Here is a 21,953-nt window from a genome sequence, read left to right on the forward strand (position 1 = left end):
TTCTAATGTGCTTAGTTTATATTTGCAAGGAATCCCCTCTAGTGGCCGGTTCTTATCATTGCATCACAGAAAGAGGTATTTCAGGGATTTCTTAAAATATATTTTTAATAATTTCAGACAGCAGAGAAGTGAAACGGTGGATAACAATCCCACTGATACGAGGGTCCTACTTTATATTGAACGAAGTAACATTGTGCTCCAAACAACTATCTATACTATTAATATTCTTTTCATGGGAAAACTATTAAGAGAAGAGTAAGTACTCATACTGAAACATTATAAAACAGGATTTTCTGAATCATCCCCAACTGAATCATCTCCCCCATTCCCTCCCTCCCCCTCCCTCCTCCTCTACCTAAAACCCATCTCCCCTTCCCTTCCCAACCTCCTTCCCCCCCACTAAATGTAGTGAGGTGACCAAGCCTCCGGCTCCTATGACTGGGCTGTTCCACGTGGGTTACACCGGGAGGCCCAAAGCAATGCTTGGCAGGAAAGGACCCTCCCTACTCTCATGACCTGCCTTACTACACATGGATATAAAAGAATAAGCATGTTTGTTATTTCATAACCGGAAAGCCCTGAACTTCAAGGCAGCTGAAGGTCTTCCCATGTCCCATGCATTTATGAGGCTTCTCACTTGGTGTGGGTCCTTTGATGGGAATGTAGACGGTCACTCCGGCAGAAGCTCTTTCCACATTCCGTGCATTTCTAGGGTTTCTCCCCAACATGAGTTGTTTGATGTTTGATGAGGTTACTGCGCCAACTGAAGCTTTTCCCACATTCCAGGCATTGATGTGCTTTCTCCCCAGTGTGGTTTCTTTTATGTCTACTCAAGTTACTGCTCTGACTGAAGCTCTTCCCACATTCCTCACACGTAAAAGGTTTCTCCCCTGTGTGGATCCTTTGGTGTGCATGTAGATCTCCACTGTGACGGAAGCTCGTCCCACATTCTAGGCATTTAAAGGGTTTCTCCCCTGTGTGAATCCTTTGATGTAAATTAAAATGACTGCTCTGATTGAAGCTCTTTCCACATTCCATGCACTTAAATGGTTTCTCCCCTGTATGGATTCTATGATGGCTTCTATATGATCCACTGTCACTGAAACTCTTTCCACATTCCATGCATTTATATGGTTTCTCCCCAGTATGGATCCTTTGATGTGAACTGAGGCTACTGCTGACATTGAAGCTCTTCCCACATTCCTCACACGTAAAGGGTTTCTCTCCTGTGTGTGTCCTTTGATGTAAACCAAGGTTACCTTTTTGACTAAAGCTCTTTCCACACTCCATGCATTTATATGGTTTCTCCCCTGTGTGTGTCCTTTGATGTAAATCACATTTACCTTTTTGACTAAAGCTCTTTCCACACTCCATGCATTTATATGGTTTCTCCCCTGTGTGTGTCCTTTGATGTAAATCAAATTTACCTTTTTGAATAAAGCTCTTTCCACACTCCATGCATTTATATGGTTTCTCTCCTGTGTGGGTTCTTTGATGTTGGGTATATTGTCCCCTCCCAGTAAAGCTCATTCTGCATTCTTTGCACTGATACGCCTTCTCCCCTGTGTGAGTTCTTCTATGGGAAATGAGGGCACTGCTCCAATGGAAGCTCTTCCCACATTCCATGCAGGTAAACAGTTTTTCCCCTGTATGGATCCTTTGGTGTTTTGTACATGTTCCACTGTCACCGAAACTCTTTCCACATTCCATGCATTTATATGGTTTCTCTCCTGTGTGGGTCCTTTGATGTCTACTCAGGTGGGGTCTCTGACTGAAGCTCTTCCCACATTCCTCACATGTAAAGGGTTTCTCTCCTGTGTGTGTCCTCTGATGTATAGGTAGCTCTATACTCAATCTGAATCTCTTCCCACATTCAAGGCAGGCATAGGGTTTCTCTCCTGTGTGTGTTTTTTGATGTATATCAAGGGTACCTTTTTGACTAAAGCACTTTCCACACTCCATGCATTTATACGGCTTCTCCCCTGTGTGGGTCCTTTGATGTATATGTAGGGATCTACTCAAACTGAATGTCTTCCCACATTCAAGGCACGCATAGGGTTTCTCTCCTGTGTGCGTCTTTTGATGTAAACCAAGGTTACCTTTTTGACTAAAGCACTTTCCACATTCCATGCATTTATATGGTTTCTCCCCTGTGTGGATCCTTCGATGTATATTAAGCTGAGTTCTCTGACTAAAGCTCTTTCCACATTCAACACATTTATATGTTTTTCCCCCTGTGTGGGTCAGTTGATGAGATTGTAAATGTCCACTCTGAGTTAAGCTCTCCCCAGAAGCCGAACCTTTATATGGTTTCTCCGTTGCGTGGGTTTTTTGCATTTTCATACAAGGTCCACTCCACCCCACAGGACGTCTGCAGTGCCTTTTAGAGCTACACTTACAGGGGTTATTTCTTCACACACTGGGCTGCTTCCTTGACTCTTTCTTTGGTGATTCGGTTCTGGGGCTCAAGCACCTCACGGCTTCGAGAGTCACAGGATTCCTTCTTCTTGGCTTTTTTTGTCCCCCTGGATGTCCAAATTTCTCTTTTCCTCTTTTCGGATCAGCTGTTTCCAGACTGTTCTTATTCTCCTGTTCTTCACCTGAGAGAAAGGAAATAGAAAAATCTCACTCCTTGTTCATCACATAAGAGGAAGGTATCAGGCATAGTACCCTTTTTCATCTCCAAACTGAAAGGATTCCAGATTAATTCCCTTAAAAGTCAGCTAAAATTAATGGGGGAGGGGGACACGATGATGAGATCGGTGTTTAAAGGCTTGTGAGCTGAACATTTTGTACTGGGAGTGGCAAGTGAAAGGCACCCCATCCATTGCAATGCAGTTGAAAGGCTTGTTTTTTTATTTGCTAAAACGGACGGCCATGCTGGCGTGACATCTGGTGTTCTTGAAGACTATATGAGGATTTGGAGCACTTACCAGAATTTAATTTTGAGGATAGGTGAGCCAGAAAATTTTGCCGTGTTTTTCCCCTCCTTAATGTTTGTGCAAAACTTTCATTTCTGCTGTTAATAAAGGAGTTGGTGTATGTCTGGAAAATGACAACTGAAATACGATTGATTGATTGATTGATTGATTGATTGATTTTATTGTATTTTTACCCTGCCTATCTGATTTATTCAATTTCTATCCTGCTTCCATTTTTTTCACAGCACTACTCTAGACAGCCCCTTCATGGATTGCTGCCTTGTCGTGGCGAAGGGGCTTGAGTAACTCAGAGAAGCTATGGGCTATGCCATGCAGGGACACCCAAGACAGACAGGATATAGTAGAGAGTTCCAACTAAATGCAATCCACCCGGAGTAAGAACAGGAAATGCCACTCCAGTAGCTTTGCCAAGAACACCCCATGATCAGAAACAAAAGGATAAAGGAGTGCCTGAAGAACTTTGGATAGAGGCTCGTAACATTGTCCAGGAGGTAGCAACAAAAACCATCCCAAAGAAAAGGAAATGCAAGAAAGCAAAGTGGCTGTCCAATGAGGCCTTAGAAATAGCTGGAAGATGGGCCCCTCAGGTTGGAAGGAGTCCAACATGCTACTGAGGAAGAGTGGAGGACAAGTACAAGTAGCTCCAGAGCTAATGAAGTGTTTGGGCCAAAGCCGAAAGGACGCTCAGCTGTGGACATGCCTGGAAGTGAAAGGAAAGTCCAATGCTGCAAAGAAAAATACTGCATAGGAACCTGGAATGTAAGATCTATGAACCTTGGGAAGCTGGAGGTGGTCAAACAGGAGATGGCAAGAATAAACATTGACATCCTGGGCATCAGTGAACTAAAATGGACAGGAATAGGCGAATTCAGCTCAGATGATTATCATATCTACTACTGTGTGCAAGAATCCCGTAGAAGGAATGGAGTAGTCAACAAAAGAGTGGGAAAATCTGTAATGGGATACAATCTCAAAAATGATGGAATGATGTCAATACGAATCCAAGGCAGACCTTTCAACATCACAATAATCCAAGTTTATGCACCAACCACCATTGCTGAGGAGACTGAAATTGAACAATTTTATGAAGATTTACAACACCTTCTAGAACTGACACCAAAGAAAGATGTTCTTCTCATTCTAGGGGACTGGAATGCTAAAGTAGGGAGCCAAGAGATAAAAGGAACAACAGGGAAGTTTGGCCTTGGAGTTCAGAACGAAGCAGGACAAAGGCTAACAGAGTTTTCTCAAGAGAATAAGCTGGTCATCACAAACACTCTTTTCCAACAACACAAGAGGTGATTCTACACATGGAAATCACCAGATGGGCAATATTGAAATCAGATTGATTATATTCTCTGCAGCCAAAGATGGAGAAGCTCTATACAGTCAGCAAAAACAAGACCTGGAGCTGACTGCAGCTCTGATCATCAGCTTCTCATAGCAAAATTCAAGCTTAGACTGAAGAGAGTAGGAAAAACCACTGGGCCACTCAGGTAACATCTAAACCAAATCCCCTATGAATACACAGTGGAAGTAAAGAACAGATTTAAGGAACTAGATTTGGTGGACAGAGTGCCTGAAGTTTAGTTCCAACTAAACGCAATCCACCCGGAGTAGGAACAGGCAATGCCACTCCAGTAGCTTTGCCAAGAACACCCCATGATCAGAAACAAAAGGATAAAGGAGTGCCTGAAGAACTTTGGATAGAGACTCGTAACATTGTCCAGGAGGCAGCAACAAAAACCATCCCAAAGAAAAGGAAATGCAAGAAAGCAAAGTGGCTGTCCAACGAGGCCTTAGAAATAGCAGAGAGGAGAAGGGAAGCAAAATGCAAGGGAGATAGGGAAAGTTACAGAAAGTTGAATGCAGACTTCCAAAGAATAGCAAGGAGAGACAAGAGGGCCTTCTTAAATGAATAATGCAAAGAAATAGAGGAAAATAACAGATATTCAACAAACTAGAGGCCAGAGGCCAACCAATGGAGAGAGGCTTCTCTAGATTCAGGAGAATAGAGTTTTGGGGTACCAGAAGAAACGGTGAAAAGAAGATAAATTACTGGAGAAGATAAAGGACCTGAAAGACTTGGATGGTATCCAGTGTAAACTGCTTAAGAGATGAGATGGAGAACTTAAAGAGAGAGAAGGCAAAAATGCAGGAAGCAATTTCAGCTCTTTAAACCAACTTTAAAATTCGCCCATGTGGGGAAGTAAGTCATCAGGCTTGGTTTTAAAATTCAGGAGACAGAGAGAAATGACACTAGAAAAGACCATGAAGAATTTACTGGCAAGGAGAGAAACTTCACGAGATGCCCTAAGAACTACTAGATCTGTAAGACAGGTGGTCTCATCGGCAGAATTGGAGGAGAAGGGGCCTTCCAGGAGGGAGGGGAGATCAAGAGGAAGATCTTGGAGGACTTGCTGTCATGGCTGGAGACCTTTATACCAGATGCGAATTGGGCAGAAGATACAGAAAGATAGAAACTAGGCCAACTATAGTTGGCGCAATCTGGTGTTTGAGTTTTACGAAATGCTCAATATCACCATTTGGAGCCCTGCGTGCAAGGTCTAGTGTGGTTGCATGAAATGGGCATGATTCATAAGGATCAGGACCCTGCAGAGGAGAGGCAGGATCTGTTCCCGATCCACCCAGAGTGCAGGACATGCAAAAATGGGCTCAAGCTACAGGAAGCCAGATTTCAGCAATGGAACCCGTGACCTCAAGAGGCAGTGAGCGCTCCGACCCTGGAGGCCTTCAAGAGGAATTTAGAAAAACCCCTGGGAGACCTCCTTGGATTTCGGATTCCTGCCTTGAGCAGGAGGTTGGACTTGATGGCCTCGGGGTGACCCTTCCAACTTCATTATTTATAGAGAATTAGAGGAGCAACCTCTTCCAGAATAGGAGTTAGAATAAATTCTGGATAATTTAAAGACGGGTGGGGGGGAATATTAATATCAAAGCTCAAAACCTTATTCAATCATATAATGGAAGGGGAAGAAATTCCCTCTTCTTGGAAACATTTGTTGATTAGACAAAATACTAAAACCACATAAAGATGCTACTGATGCGGAACCTGATAGGCCTGTCTCTTTACAAAAAAGGTTCCCCTTCAATAGATAAATTAGATAAAGGAAGATCACAATGGATGGATCCGAAGGAGCCCAATGGCAAATTTAACTAGAAAGGAACTGAATGTAGCCCATTTTGTATCTAAAAGTAAAATGAAAGGAGGAATAATAAATGCCCTTTGATATTATTAAATGGTTTAATTTCATGGAGTGGGCAGTATTAAAGGAAGGACAGAAAATTTTTGATTTGGCATATGGTACATTGATTATATACGGAAAGGTTTCCAACGGTATTATTTATTTATTTGTTTATTTGTTTGTTTGTTTATATATTTACAATATTTTTAGCCGCACCATTACCAATGGCTTCTGGACGGCGTACAATATTAAAACTTAAAAAACATTAAAACAGACAATATAAAATATCCTATATTAAATATATTCTTAAAACATTAATATTAATAAGGCCTTATTAATATTAATAAGGCCTCTCCTTCATGGATTGGTGCCTTCTCGTGGCGAAGGGGCTTGAGTAACTCAGAGAAACTATGGGCTATGCCGTGCAGGGACACCCAAGACGGACAGGACATAGTGGAGAGTTCCGACTAAACGCAATCCACCTGGAGTAGGAAATGGCAAGCCACTCCAGTATCTTTGCCAAGAACGCCCCATGATCAGAAACAAAAGGCTAAAAGATATGACGCTGGAAGATGGGCCCCTCAGGTCGGAAGGTGTCCAACATGCTACTGAGGAAGAGCGAAGGACAAGTACAAGTAGCTCCAGAGCTAATGAAGTGGTTGGGCCAAAGCCGAAAGGACGCTCAGCTGTGGACGTGCCTGGAAGTGAAAGGAAAATCCAATGCTGCAAAGAAAAATACTGCATAGGAACCTGGAATGTAAGATCTATGAACCTTGGGAAGCTGGAGGTGGTCAAACAGGAGATGGCAAGAATAAACATCGACATCCTGGGCATCAGTGAACTAAAATGGACAGGAATTCAGCTCAGATTATTATCATATCTACTATTATAGGCAAGAATCCCGTAGAAGGAATGGAGTAGCCCTCATAGTCAACAAAAGAGTGGGAAAAGCTGTAATGGGAAATGCAAGAAAGCAAAGTGGCTGTCCAACGAGGCCTTAGAAATAGCAGAGAGGAGAAGGGAAGCAAAATGCAAGGGAGATAGGGAAAGTTACAGAAACTTGAATTCAGACTTCCAAAGAATAGCAAGGAGAGACAAGAGGGCCTTCTTAAATGAACAATGCAAAGAAATAGAGGAAGATAACAGAAAAGGAAAGACCAGAGATCTGTTCAGGAAAATTGGACATATTAGAGGAACATTTTGCGCAAAGATGAGCATGATAAAAGACAAAAATGGGAGGGACCTAACAGAAGCAGAAGACGTCAAGAAGAGGTGGCAAGAATACACAGAGGAACTATACTGTACCAGAAAGATTTGGATATCACGGACAACCCAGACAATATGGTTGCTGACCTTGAGCCCGACATCCTGGAGAGCGAAGTCAAGTGGGCCTTAGAAAGCTTGTCTAACAACAAGGCCAGTGGAGGTGATGGCATTCCAGTTGAACTATTTAAAATCTTGAAAGATGATGCTGTTAAGGTGCTACATTCAATATGCCAGCAAGTTTGGAAAACTCAACAGTGGCCAGAGGATTGGAAAAGATCAGTCTACATCCCAATCCCAAAGAAAGGCAGTGCCAAAGAATGCTCCAACTACCATACAATTGCACTCATTTCGCATGCTAGCAAGGTTATGCTCAAAATCCTCCAAGGTAGGCTTCAGCAGTATGTGGACCGAGAACTCCCAGAAGTACAAGCTGGATTCCGAAGAGGCAGAGGAACTCGAGACCAAATTGCTAACTTGCGCTGGATTATGGAGAAAGCCAGAGAGTTCCAGAAAAATATCTACTTCTGCTTCATTGACTATGCGAAAGCCTTTGACTGTGTGGACCACAGCAAACTATGACAAGTTCTTAAAGAAATGGGAGTGCCTGACCACTTTATCTGTCTCCTGAGAAACCTATATGTGGGACAGGAAGCAACAGTTAGAACTGGTCATGGAACAACTGAGTGGTCCAAAATTGGGAAAGGAGTACGGCAAGGCTGTATATTGTCCCCCAGCTTATTTAACTTATATGCAGAATACATCATGCGGAAGGCTGGACTGGAAGAAACCCAAGCCGGAATTAAGATTGCCGGAAGAAATATCAACAACCTCCGATATGCAGATGATACCACTCTGATGGCAGAAAGTGAGGAGGAATTAAAGAACCTTGTAATGAGAGTGAAAGAGGAGAGTGCAAAAAACGGTCTGAAACTCAACATCAAAAAAACTAACATCATGGCCACTGGTCCCATCACCTCCTGGGAAATAGAAGGGGAAGATATGGAGGCAGTGTCAAATTTTATCTTCCTGGGCTCCATGATTACTTCAGACGGAGACAGCAGCCCTGAAATTAAAAGGCGCCTTCTTCTTGGGAGGAAAGCGATGACAAATCTTGACAGCATCTTGAAAAGCAGAGACATCACCTTGCTAACAAAAGTCCGAAGAGTCAAACCTATGGTTTTTCCTGTCGTGATGTATGGAAGTGAGAGCTGGACCATAAAGAAAGCAGACCGCCGAAGAATTGATGCCTTTGAATTGTGGTGCTGGAGGAGGCTCTTGAGAATCCCCTGGACTGCGAGGAGAACAAACCTATCAGTTCTAAAGGAAATCAACCCTGAATGCTCACTTGAAGGACAAATCCTGAAGCTGAGGCTCCAGTACTTTGGCCATCTCATGAGAAGAAAAGAGTCCTTGGAAAAAACCTTGATGTTAGGAAGGTGTGATGGCAAGAGGAGAAGGGGACGACCAAGGATGAGATGGCTGGACAGTGTCTGCGAAGCAACCAACATGAACCTGACACAACTCCGGGAGGCAGTAGAAGACAGGAGGGCCTGGCGTGCTCTGGTCCATGGGGTCACGAAGAGTCGGACACGACTAAACGACTAAACACACATTAATAAGGCCTGCTGCTCATGTGGACAGCTAGAGAATATTATTGAATTAAAAATGCCAAAAGTGTTGGAGCCAAGCGGATCTCTACAGGGAGGGCATTCCAAAGTTAGGGGGCAATAGCCGAGAAGGCCCTATTTCGACATGCCACCCCCCTCACCTCTTTCAGGGATGGCACCTTCAGAAGGGCCTCCTGGCCTAATCTTAGAGGACGGGCAGGCTTATATGGAAGGAGGCAGTCCTTTAAGTAACCAGGTCCTAAGCCGTTTAGGGCTTTATATGTCAGAGTAAGCACTTTGAATTGGGCCCGAGCAGCAACTGGCAGCCAGTGTAAATTTTTCAGAACTGGCGCGATATGAGTCTGTGCGGCGGCACCACTTACCAGCCGTGCATCCTGGTTCTGTGCCAGTTTCAGTCATCGGACCGTCTTCAAAGGCTGCCCCACGTATAGCGCATTGCAGTAGTCCAGTCTGGTTGTTACCAGTGCATGAGTGACTGTTGCCAGGCTCCGCTCATCCAGGTAAGGGCGAAGTTGATATATTCTCCGCAGCTGTGAGAAGGCACCCCTGGACACCGAGCCCACCTGAGCTTCCAAGGTCAGACTGGGGTCAAGGACCATCCCCAAGCTGCGGACCCTGTCCTTTAGGGGGAGAGTAATCCCGCCTAAGGCAGGGAAATGGCCCTTTAACCTATCTGGCGGGGCACCTGCCAGCAGCACTTCTGACTTGTCTGGATTGAGCCTCAGTTTATTGACCCTCATCCAGACCATTATCGATTCCAGGCAGGAGTTCAGAACGGTGACTGCCACACCTGGATTGGCAGAGAATGAGAGCTAGAGCTGGGTGTCATCAGCATATTGCTGACTCCTGAGCCCAAACCTCCTAATGACCTCCCCCAGCGGTTTCATGTAGATATTGAACAGCATGGGGGACAGTATAGAGCCCTGAGGAACCCCATGACGCAACCGCCATGGGTCAGAGCTACTGTCCCCCAGCACCACCTTCTGGACTCGATCAACCAGGTAGGAGCGGATCCACTATAAAACAGTGCCTCCCCTTCCCATCCCAGCCAATCTGTCCAGAAGGACGTCATGGTCAATGGTGTCAAAAGCCGCTGAGAGGTCCAGAAGAATCAACAGGGATGCATTGCCCCTGTCTTTATCCCAGGAAAGGTCGTCAAACAGGGCAACCAAGGCAGTCTCCATCCCATAACCCGGCCTGAAACCCGATTGAAATGGATCTAGATAATCCGTCTCATCCAGGAGAGTCTGGAGCTGCTCAGCCACCACACATTCCAACACCTTGCCCAGAAAAGGGAGGTTTGCTATCGGTCAATAGTTATCACTAGACCTGGGTCCAGATTAGGTTTTTTTAGAAGTGGGCGAATCACCGCCTCCTTTAATAGGGCAGGGACCACTCCCTCTCTTAAACAGGAATTGATGACCTCCAGGATCAGGTGCGAACTCCCCTAGCAGATTTCTTTATTAGCCATGATGGGCAAGGGTCGAGTTGTGTAGTGGTGGCATGAACTGATCCAAGCACCCTGTCCTCAGGCTGTAACAACTGGAACTCATCCAATAAATTATGACATAAGTCCGGAGCACTGGACACAACCATAGGCTCTGCACCAACAGCGGAGTCCAACTCTTTGCGAATCTGAGCAATTTCCCCCTCAAAGTGTGCAACAAATTCGTTAAGACTGTCCTGGACCACTCGAAATAGCTCTGCTGGACGACACACCGAGGAAGCAATACGAGTGGAGAAATACTGGCGTTTCACCGTCCGTATTGCCACAGAGTAGGCCCGATAATGGGCTCTAAGCTGTGTTTGGTCATAGCTGCAGTGATATTTCCTCCATCTGCGCTCAAGCCGTCGCCCCAACTATTTCATAGCCAGAAGCTCCTCTGTGTACCATGGAGCCATACAGGCTGTGCAGGCAGGGAGTGGGCGCCTAGATGCGATCGTGTCAACCGCCCGGGCCATCTCCTTGTATCACAAGGCGACCTGGGCTTCGATAGGAGCGCTGACCATATCAGCTGGAAACTCTCCAAGAGCATTCAGGAATCCTTCAGGATCCATATTAGTGACCAGAACACATTTCCTGAATCTGGGACACAAGATAAAGATACATCCTTTCCCTGTTATTACTTGATTTGGTTATAGATTTGTTGGTGAATGCTATCAGGAGAGGCAACTCGATTTATTAATTAAATACAGGACACTGCGAAAAAGATAAGCCTGTGATTCATTTATTTGCTGAATCTATTTTGTTAACAATAGAGGACCCATCTAAGGTTAAGGATTGTATAAAGCTCATTTGGAAGAAACGGAGGGAAAATCGGGTCTACAAAGAATCATAGAAAAGTGAAGTTGGAACGGGCCTTATAAGGTCATCACGTCCAACCCCCTCTGCTCAAGACAGGAACACCATCCACAGAGATCTGCCAGATGATTATCTGATTTTTTCTTCTTCTTGAATGCCTCCATTGTTGGAGCACTCACCTACGCCTGAGGTAATTGCTGCGTAAATGATAATCTTGGTGAAAATAAACGTTTCTATTTTGGAATCTACCAATATCAATAAGGGAAGACGAAAGAGCCAGGATAAATAAAAGATGATGCTATCAATATGAAAAATAGGCAGGGTTAGGTCTTTCGAATATAATATTTTCTTCTATAGCCAATGAAATAAGATTTATTCCAGATATTACATCTTCCCCTAATGCTCTGATATGGTTTAAGTTGGGAAACACAAGAATTAAAGGGCAATATAGAGAAGATTATTTTTGGAAAAATAATAAGGGCTGTATAAAAGAGTTGGAAAATCTCCCTTGGCAAATTTGGATTCAATGGAAATTAATAATTTCTCCGTTATCTCCTCCCTTAACACCTGTAGTGAAATTTTTGGAAAATCTGAATGGAATTTCTCAGGATTAATTAAAAAGGCAACACAAATGCAGATTAAAGACTGGTTAGAAGAAATGAATTCCAATTTTTTTTTACAAAAAGCATAATGTTAGAAGGAGAGAAGAGAACAGGAGGCTCTTAAAAGATGATGGGAAACAGATCTGGGGCAGGGAGCCAGGAGACCTGGGTTCAAATCTCCACTGAGCCAAAGAGTATATTAGGGGGTGGGGTGAGTTCGTCCTGCAGCATCTCAAGAGATCCCTCCTCTTCGGGAGACCGCAAACCACCAGCCTCTTCTCCCCACCAGGCCATGGATTTGGGGGTGACCGATCGATGGACTGGAACCCCCTGCCTCTGTGAAGGTCTCTGCCCCCCTTTCCTGACTCCCCTTTTTCTATCCCCAAATCAGGACCCCCAAACCTTCCAATGAGGGTTCCCCCCCTTCCCACCATGGATTTCCATGGGTTGCCTCCTTCTGTTCTCACAGGGCCGTTATGATGATGATGATGAAATTTCCACTTCCTGGCCCATGATCCGTCTCCCCAGGCGCTCCTCTGCCCAGTGGCCCAAGAGGGTGCCAAGAGGAGGGCTGGGGTGTCGTGGAGCCCAGCTGGGCCCTGTTCATGCCCCAGGAACATTTCTCTCTTGCAGGGGCTTCATCATCCTCCCCTGCCCCTTTTCTTCCAAACCCCAGGCCCTCTTCCCTCCGACTGACTTCACCCACAACCCACAGGGGATACGGGAGGGACGCAGAGGGCGGGATCTTCCTCCCTATTTTAACCTCCGGCCGGGAGGCCCAGTCCAGTCCATTCAGAGCCGTTGGCCTTGCAAAAGACCTGCCCGGAGAGTGACGTCACTTCCACCTCCCGGGGCCGACACGGAGGGCGGGAGCTGGAAAAAGGCCTAAAAGGGGAGGAAGGGGGACCCTCTCCTCTCTCCCTCCCGCTCGGTGCCCTCCACAACCTCACCTGGTGCCAAGGGGTCCGTCTTCTTCGGTCACCTTCTCTAGAGTCACTTTGCCTCCTCCTGCATTTTTAAAGGTTGTCTGATTGTTTTTTAATTACTTCAGCTCTTGCAGGTCTCGCCAATCGCTGTGAACCGTCTTTTATAAGATAAATAAACAAATCAATCAATCAATAACTAAATAATAAAATGTGGGGATTTTACCCCAGGCGCTTCTTCGAGTGGGTTCAAGGGCCAGCAGGAGGGGGGATGGTGTAGAGGTTGCCTTTGTAGGACGGGGGTCTGGATGCGACCCCCTCCCCTCCAACTGACTTTCTCATCCCCCCCACCCCATGCCTGGTACTCCCCCCCAAAGCCCCCTTTTCACATCCTGGGACATTGCAGCTCCTTCCATCATCTCCCTCCAAAGTTTGGGGGCCCAAAGGGGGGAAAAAGGAAGGGAATTCTTTCCAGCAACCCCCACCCCCCCCAGAATGTAGGTTTACCAGACGTGGGGGAGAATAATGTTTCCTGGGGGAGAACTGAGTGGAAATGGAAATCAACCGACCCCCTCCTCTACCCCCAAACAGGCACCCCCAAACCTCCCCCCCCGATGGCTCCCCCCCTCCCCCAGGGTGGATTTCCATGGGTTGCCCTCCTTCTGTTCTCACAGGGCTGTTATGATGATGATGATGATGAAATTTAGTCCAAGGGCCACAAGGGGGGGAGAGAGAGGGTGCAGAGGTTACCCCTTTGCAGGATGGTGGGGGTCTGGATATGACCTTCTCCCTCCCTCACCCACGCCTAGTACCCCTCCTCCCCCCCCAGCCCCTCTCCCCCCCCCAGGGACGCTGCAGGTCCTTCCATCATCTCCTTCCCAGGCTAGAGGGGGGGGCGAGGGGTCAAGGGAGGTGGGAGGGAGTCCACCCCCCCCGGGTGGACTTAGCTTTACCAGGAGGGGCAGGACGGAAATCAAGGGACGCTTCTTCTCTCCCCCCCCACTTTTTCTGACCCCCACCGGAAGAGGAAGAATTGAGGACAAGGCCCCCCCCCTTCCCATTAGGCACCGCTGCCTTGACGGGAGGGGGTCGAGGAAGAAGAGTCTCTCGGCCCGAAAGGCCGGATCGGGACCGCCCCTCCCCCACCGAATATTTCTCTTCCCCCCCAACCAAGACCTGCCCCCACCCTGGGGGGAAATCTCCCCCCCCTTCTCTCCATGCATCCCTCCTCCTCCTGCTCTCCCCCAAACGCCCACCTCCTCCGGCGGGAAACTCACGAGGAAGCCCCCCTTTGCTCCGCCACGCCTGCGCTCCTTAAAGGACCATAGAGGTGGGGGGGAGAGAGGGGGAGAAGGAGGGGCAGGCGCACGGCTTCCGCTTCCGGTGGGAGGTAGAGAAGGGAGGGGGGTGGTTGTGATGATGGTTGTGATTGTGACAGGAGGGGGGGAGGAGACGCGTGGGGAGCAGAGGGAGAGGAAGTGAGGGGTCCTGAAGGGGACACCCCCCACACCCCTCTGACCCACATCAACCCCCCCCTCACACACACACACACACACACACACACACACACACACACACACACACACACACACACACACACACACACACACACACACACACACACACACACACACACACACACACACACACACACACACACACACCCCCTAGCCTGACGGTCCCTGGCCTTGGTTTCCTCTATTTATTGACCACCATTTATTTCTACCTGCCTTTTCTCCTGGACTAGAATCTTGACTGGCAAAAGCTGTGAGGAGGCCCAACACCCTCAACGGGGGGGGGGGAGGGGAGCCCATTTCCCGCTCTGAGTTGAAAAAAAAGGACCCACAAAGGGAACCCCGAGAACACACTCGAAGCACAAAGGCCCCCCCAAGACTCCCCCTGTCAGAAGCCTCGCCAGGCCCTCCTTCCCTGTGTGTTTTTTTAGGTGGGGAAGTGTCCCCCCCCTGTCCAGCACAGCCCACCACCACCCCTGATTCCTCAGCCTCCTTTTCGACCGACCGGGAGGGCCTCTCTTTTTCCCGGCTTCAGGGTCAGCCTCGTCCGGTCCCTTCCTGACACCCAGCACAGGTCTAGAACCAGCACAGCCTTTCCCTGGAGAGGAGAGGCCGAGTGGGGGGGTCACCATCAACCCCAAACCTCTGGACAACCTCTACCAGCGGTTTCATGGAGATGTTCAATAGCATAGGGGACAAGACAGAAAAATCTGAGGGATCCCCACCGGCCAGTGTCCAGGGGGTTGAGCAGGAGACCCAAGAGTAACAGCCGCTGGGTCCTCCCCTCAAAAGATGACTGGGAGCCATTGGAAGACTGTCCCGTCCCAGAGATGGAAAAACCTCCGGAGAAGGACGGGTTGAGGGGGCAGGAGGGGAGAGGCGAAGGCCTCTTTGTGAAACAGGGGCGTGTGATGAGATGCCATGTAGGCATCCTTCAGTCTCGAAAGACTATGGTATCGTGCTCTGTATGGAGGACTTGGAACAGCGTCTAGTGTGGCTGAGGAGGCCAATTCGAGAGTGACAATCCCTTCCACACTGGAGACAAATCCAATCTGTCCCCTGTCCAGCTCCCTGGTTTTGCTTCCTTTGTGACTTCCTCTTTGCCTCAGCCTGCTGGACAAGGGTCTCTTCAAATTGGGAGAGGCCGTGATGCACTGCCTGCCTCCAGGCTGAACGATCAGATGTCAGAGTTTCCCATCTGTTGAGGTCTATTCCTAAGGCCTTCAGATCCCGCTTGCAGATATCCTTGTATCGCAGCTGTGGTCTCCCTCTGGGGCGATTTCCCTGCACTAATTCTCCATATTGTAAGGAGCATGGGTTTTGTAATTAAGAAATGTTCAAGAGAGGTTCCATCTTGTTTCTCTGTATAAAGGATCTTTGCTATGCTGAGATTGTTTGCTAGTGAGAGCCAAGGGAATGCTATTCTGAGAGCATGAGAAAGGACTCTGTAATAACATAGATGGGTATTGTTGTGACTCTTTGCAAACCACAGAAACCCAAATAAAGAGAGGTTACTTACCTGTAACCATGGTTCTTCAAGTGGTCATTCTGTGAATTCACATAAAAGGGTTAACCAAGCGCCAGCGCCGGTCCTCTCGGAATGTTCTCGAGCTGTAAGAGAAATGTAACAATTGTAGAGTGCCTCCATTGCGCATGCTCCGCCCACCCAAGCCTCAGTTCCATTTATCCGCCACAGGTACCTAAGCATGAGGTAAGTCTAGCAATGACAGATAGTGGGGAGGCCGGGTGGGATTGTTTGAATTCACAGAATGACCACTTGAAGAACCATGGTTACAGGTAAAGTAACCTCTCTTTCTTCGTGGTCTTCTGTGAATGCACACAAAAGGGTGATTAGCAAGTTTACTCACTGGACGGTGGGATGTCACTGAAGAACGGAAGTTAGTACAGCTCTCCCAAAACTCGTCTCCCGTTTGGCTCTGACGTCAAGTCTATAATGGGTAATAAACGTTGACACATTAGACCATGTGGCAGCCCTGCAGATTTCTGGGACATCAACACCACGTATTAGGGCTGTCGAGGATGCAACAGCTCTGGTGGAATGAGCGCACAACCCTTCAGGCGGAGCCTTATGTTGAAGTTCATACGCCAACGTGATAGTGGAGACGAGCCATCTGGAGAGTGTAGAACTTGCTGTAGGTAAACCCTTTTTGTGACCAGAATAACAAATGAAGAGTCTGTTAGAGGCCCTGATGTCCTTGGTCCTAGACACATAGAAAGCTAGAGCCCTCCTGACGTCCAGTGTATGGCGCATGCGCTCGGTGTCAGTAGCAGGTTCAGAAAATAAAGTAGGTAAAGAGAGTGGTTGATTCAAATGGAAATCCGACACAACTTTGGGCAGGAAGGAAACATCTGTGTATAACTGAACTTTGTCTTTGAAGAATTGCAGAAAAGGTGGATCAGAACGTAGTGCGGCGAGCTCACTAACTCATCTCGCTGAAGTAACGGCTATCAAAAATAGTGTCTTAAACGACAACAACCTCAAGTCACAGGTAGCCATAGGTTCAAAGGGAGCGCGGGTGAGGGCGCGGAGAACTAACTGAAGGGACCATTGGGGTAGAGGCCATTTCACAGAAGGTCTCAGGTTAGAGTGTCCCTTAAGGAAAGATTTGACTGTAGGATGCGAGAAAAAACTCGCTGAAGCCGAATCCTTAGGCTGGAATGAAACTACAGCGACTAAATAAACCTTAATGGTGGATAAGGATAACTGGAGATCAAAAAGATGACACAAGTACAGTAATAAAGTTGAAAGAGATGTTGGGATGAAACAAGTCCCCTGTCCTCTGTAAATTTAACAAAACTCCTCCACTTGTGAGAGTACAGTCTAGTGGTGGAGGGTTTTTTAGCCCGGTCTAATATCTCCCTGATCGAGGGCAAATCCTCCACGCGGTCAGTTGCAATGTCTCTACTTCCGGATGCAGTACTGTCCCTGCATCCTGCGTGAGGAGATCTGGAATTATCGGCAACTTCATGAATCCGGTGGACATGTTTGTTAGAGTTGGAAACCACGACTGCCAGGGCCAATGTGGTGCTATGAGAATCGCTGTTGGGTGTGACTGTCGGAGTTTGACCAGAGTCCTTTGAATTAGTGGAAAGGGCGGAAAGGCGTAGAGGAGGCCTAGGTTCCACTGAATCATGAAGGCGTCCCCCAGAGAGTTCTCGCCGATCCCGGCTCTGGACGCATAAGCAGCACACTTCGTGTTGCGCTGCGAAGTGAACATGTCTACAGAAGGGTATCCCCAAAGGTGACATAGGTCGAGGAACGCTCAAGGGTTGAGTTCCCATTCGTGTGTCTGATATGGGAGACGACTGAGACGGTCTGCCAAGGAGTTGTCTGTGGTCGAGATATGGACGGCTACCGGGAAAACCTGGTGGAGATAACACCATTCCCAAAGATGTATGGTGAGGTACAGCAGAGACTGAGAACGGGTCCCTCCCTGCTTGTTGATGTAGTGCATGGTCGTGGTGTTGTCCGTTATCACCTGAACACCACGACCCTGCACCATGGGAAGGAACGCCCGAAACGCTTTAATAACCGCCAGCATCTCCAGGTGATTGATATGGAGATTCATTTCCTGGTGAGACCAGAGGCCGTGTATCCTGTGGTGAGCACAATGAGCTCCCCATCCAATGGGGCTGGCGTCTGTAGTCACCTGTATTGTCAACTGCAGTGGCTTGAAGGGCCTTCCAACTGGAATGTGAGGAGGATAAGTCCACCACTGTAGCTGGCTGGCTAATTCCGGGGTCACTAGAAGACGTTTGTGCTGACTGTCTGTCATGGGGTCGAATAGTGTAAGTAGCCATGACTGCAGAGAGTGCAGCTTGAGCCAGGTGTGAGCTAGTGCTGAAGTTGTTGACGCCATCAAGCCTAGAAGATGTTGAGCATGCCTTGCTGTCACGCGTGCCCCCGGATGAAATTTGCTTATGGCCTTTTGAATCTTTTTTACCCTTTCTGTGGGCAGAAAAATCCTGGCCTTGGTAGCATCCAGGCGAGCGCCTATGTAATGTACGACCCTTGATGGTGAAAGGTGAGACTTTTTTAGATTGATAGTCAAGCCGAGTCGTGGGAGTAGCTGCAGGACAAACCTTGTGTCTTTGAGGGCTTGTTTCTTGGATCTCGAAACCAGTAGCCAATCGTCTATATAAGGGTAGATGAGAATACCCCTGAGTCTCAGGTATGCCGCCATCGGGGCCATAACTTTTGTGAAGGTCCTGGGGGCTGTCGAAAGGCCGAAAGGCAGGGCAATGAACTGATAAACGGTTTCTTGAAAGTAAAAGAGAAGATATTTTTGATGTGGGTGGATCGTCACATGAAAGTAAGCGTCTGCACCCTGGGAAGGTTGCGCAGGTAGTTCTTGGTCCGAGTCAGATGATAGTACAGAAGAGACCTCATCAGGGTCAGACGAAAAGACATCCCTTTTTGACTGTCTATGCTGTTTACCGACGTCGATGGTTTTGGTCAACGTCGAAGGTTGTACAATGGTCGACGTTGAAGGTTGTACAATGGGAGGAGCAACAGGAAGCGGCTCTACCGGCGGCACCGGCTGCGGCACTTGCGGCTGGGGCGGTTCGACGCCTGCCTCCCAATGTCGACGTCGATGCCGGTATTCAATGTGAGGGGAAGTGGAAGATGATGAGAGGTCGACATACTCGATCTTCTTATGCCTTCGCCGATGTCGATCCGTCGACGAAGACGTCGAGGAGCTGGACCGGCATCAACGTCGACAATGACGATGCTTCCAGGAGGAATTGGACTCCGTCGAAGAGGAGGGGCTTTGTTGGCGTCGACGCTTGTTTCGACGTCGGTCGGAAGGGCTACGCTTCCTCTTCGATGCGTGTTTCTTCTTCGGTGATCTCGACCTCGATAAAGGTGGTGAGGTCTAGGGAGCCAGCGATCCCCGCCCAGGAGAGGATGGGCTAAGTGGGGAGAAGCCAAGCCCGTAGTGATGCCTACGAGCTGGCTCGGCGTCGGAGAAGCGACTCCGCGCGGCAATATAGGCTCCACTTGTCGAGGAGGCAGGGAAGGTGCTGTCTCCGACAAGGATTCCTGGTCTCTAGACGAATCCTCCAGTATAGGGGAAGGCAAGGACTGTGCTGATAACGGTGGTAACGCAGCAGTGTCCTTGGTCTTTTCAAGGCCTTTCCCCTTGATTTGTTTTGTAGGTTTGGAGGAGACCGACTTCGTTTTACCAGACGATTTTTTGGATGGAATCGTCTTTTTTGGAGGCGGTTTCGACGGGCCAGGCCGAGGGGAAACATTTGGTTCAGACCTGGGAGTCGCTGACGGTGAGGCCATCTCCGAATCCGTTGGTTTTGTGGCTGCGAGTGTGGACTCCCAAAGATGCAGTTTTAGGCGCTGGTGTCTTGCTTTAAGGGCCGCCCTTGTGAAAGTTCTGCAATGGGCGCAGGACTTAGTCTGGTGAGCCTCGCCAAGACAAAACAGACAGCGATCGTGGGGATCTTGGTGGGGAATCTTCCGATCACAATGCACACAACGGCTAAAAGGCCCAGACGGCATAGGTTAGGGTAGGGCCGTTAGCAGCGAGGGAGAAAAAAGGCGGGGAAAAATCCGAGGCAACCAAATCCAAGCAGAGAACGGTAGAAAAGTCCGAAAACCAGTCCTAGTAATGGGAAACAGAATTAGGAGGCAGCGGTATCCGATCCGGGTCAAAAAACCGAGAAATCCAAAAATATTTTTGCGAAAAAGAGCAGAGCTCGAGAAGTGAGGTCCCGACCGCAACGCGGAAAAATGGAACTGAGGCTTGGGTGGGCGGAGGATGCGCAATGGAGGCACTCTACAATTGTTACATTTCTCTTACAGCTCGAGAACATTCCGAGAGGACCGGCGCTGGCGCTTGGTTAACCCTTTTATGTGCATTCACGGAAGACCACGATGAAGAACATCTGTTACCCATGGAAGAGAAAGTCAGGTGGTACAACAGGACTGTTTGCCTAACAACGGACTGTGACTGGATGACATCGTGGGAAGGGCCGATAGGACTTACCAGTTACTCTTGAAAAAAGGAACTTTGCCTATGGACATTGTCTTTCATGACCGACCCTGAAGTCATTCGTGACTCTCTCGTGACCTACACACATGGATTATTCATACATGCACTCAGGGAATATTCTTGACTCTTTTCATGGACTATTCTTATGGACTATCCCCATGGATTATTCTCTTGGATTATTCTCAGGACAATGGGACATTTTCTTTTACAGGATTTTTACTTTTGTACAGTATTTTTCATCTACAGGATTATTGTGGACTATGGACTTTTTCTTACCTAATTGGACTATTTTGTTTTTCTAACGGATTACTTTATTGGAACTGTTTTTATTCATTTTATTGGCTTTTTGGATTCTTGTAATGTTTTTGAACACTTGTCTATTTTTCATGTTTTCCTTGCCTCACTACAGCTTTGTAAATAACCAGCACAATGCTTATTTGCTTGTTATGGCTTAGATTGTTTTTGACATTTAGGAACTTACTTTTTCTTTAATAAAATAATGATTATAAAAATCAGTTGGTTTCCTGAACAGTAAACTTGTCTTAGGGTCATCTGAGAGTGCTGCTTCGGCCTAACATACTTAGGGAGTCCTGCCTGTGGTGCCTATTAAGTCTAAGGACTACAAAGCTGACAGAGTTAGCGGAATTTTACCAGGATTTTTCCCAGGTGGTGATAACCGGCAGAGTTCCCAGTGAAGTGCAGACACAGTCAGCAAACACTCTTGTAGCAGAAATACTGGGCGTCTATCTCCGGACTAGATCAGACGGAAAGCTCTTTAATCTTTCTAGATTGAGAGCAAAGACCAAAGTACAACTGAAATGCATGCGGGACTTCCTCTTCGCAGATGATGCAGCCATTGTTGCCCACTCTACCGAAGACCTCCAACAACTCATGAATCGTTTCAGCAAGGCCTGCCAAGACTTTGGACTAACAATCAGCCTGAAGAAAACACAAGTCATGGGCCAGGGGGTGGACTCACCTCCTTCTATTACCATCTCCACAAAAGAATTGGAAGTTGTTCATGACTTTGTGTACCTCGGCTCAACCATCTCTGACACCCTCTCTCTAGATGTCGAGTTGGATAAACGCATTGGCAAAGCAGCCACCATGTTCTCTAGACTCACAAAGAGAGTATGGCTCAATAAGAAGCTGACGACACGTACGAAGATCCAGGTCTATAGAGCATGTGTCCTAAGCACACTCCTGTACTGCAGTGAGTCCTGGACCCTTTGTGCACGGCAGGAGAGGAAGCTGAACACCTTCCATATGCGTTGCCTCCGACGGATTCTTGGTATCACCTGGCAGGACAAAGTTCCAAACAGTGTAGTCCTAGAACGAGCTGGAATTTTCAGCATGAATACATTACTGAAGCAGCGACGTCTACGTTGGCTGGGGCACGTCGTGAGAATGACTGATGGTCGGATTCCAAAGGATCTCCTGTATGGAGAATTAGTGCAGGGAAAGCGCCCCAGAGGGAGACCACAACTGCGATACAAGGACATCTGCAAGCGAGATCTGAAGGCCTTAGGAATAGACCTCAA

General features: G+C 47.6%; 2 protein-coding genes across 2 annotated transcripts in view; both read right to left on the reverse strand.

The window, feature by feature from the left end:
* LOC144587237 (uncharacterized) overlaps nt 1-21,953 on the reverse strand; it is a 139,690-nt gene that overhangs the window by 87,069 nt on the left and 30,668 nt on the right. The window lies entirely within an intron of this gene.
* LOC144587072 (uncharacterized) overlaps nt 1-21,953 on the reverse strand; it is a 78,683-nt gene that overhangs the window by 41,245 nt on the left and 15,485 nt on the right. The window contains 2 exon segments of the mRNA XM_078386421.1: nt 638-2,600; nt 12,897-13,030. Coding sequence (XP_078242547.1) covers nt 638-2,343 — 1,706 coding nt within the window. The 5' untranslated portion in view covers nt 2,344-2,600; nt 12,897-13,030.

Source organism: Pogona vitticeps, chromosome 2 (genome assembly GCF_051106095.1).
Source record: "Pogona vitticeps strain Pit_001003342236 chromosome 2, PviZW2.1, whole genome shotgun sequence".
Classification (NCBI taxonomy): Eukaryota; Metazoa; Chordata; class Lepidosauria; order Squamata; family Agamidae; genus Pogona; species Pogona vitticeps.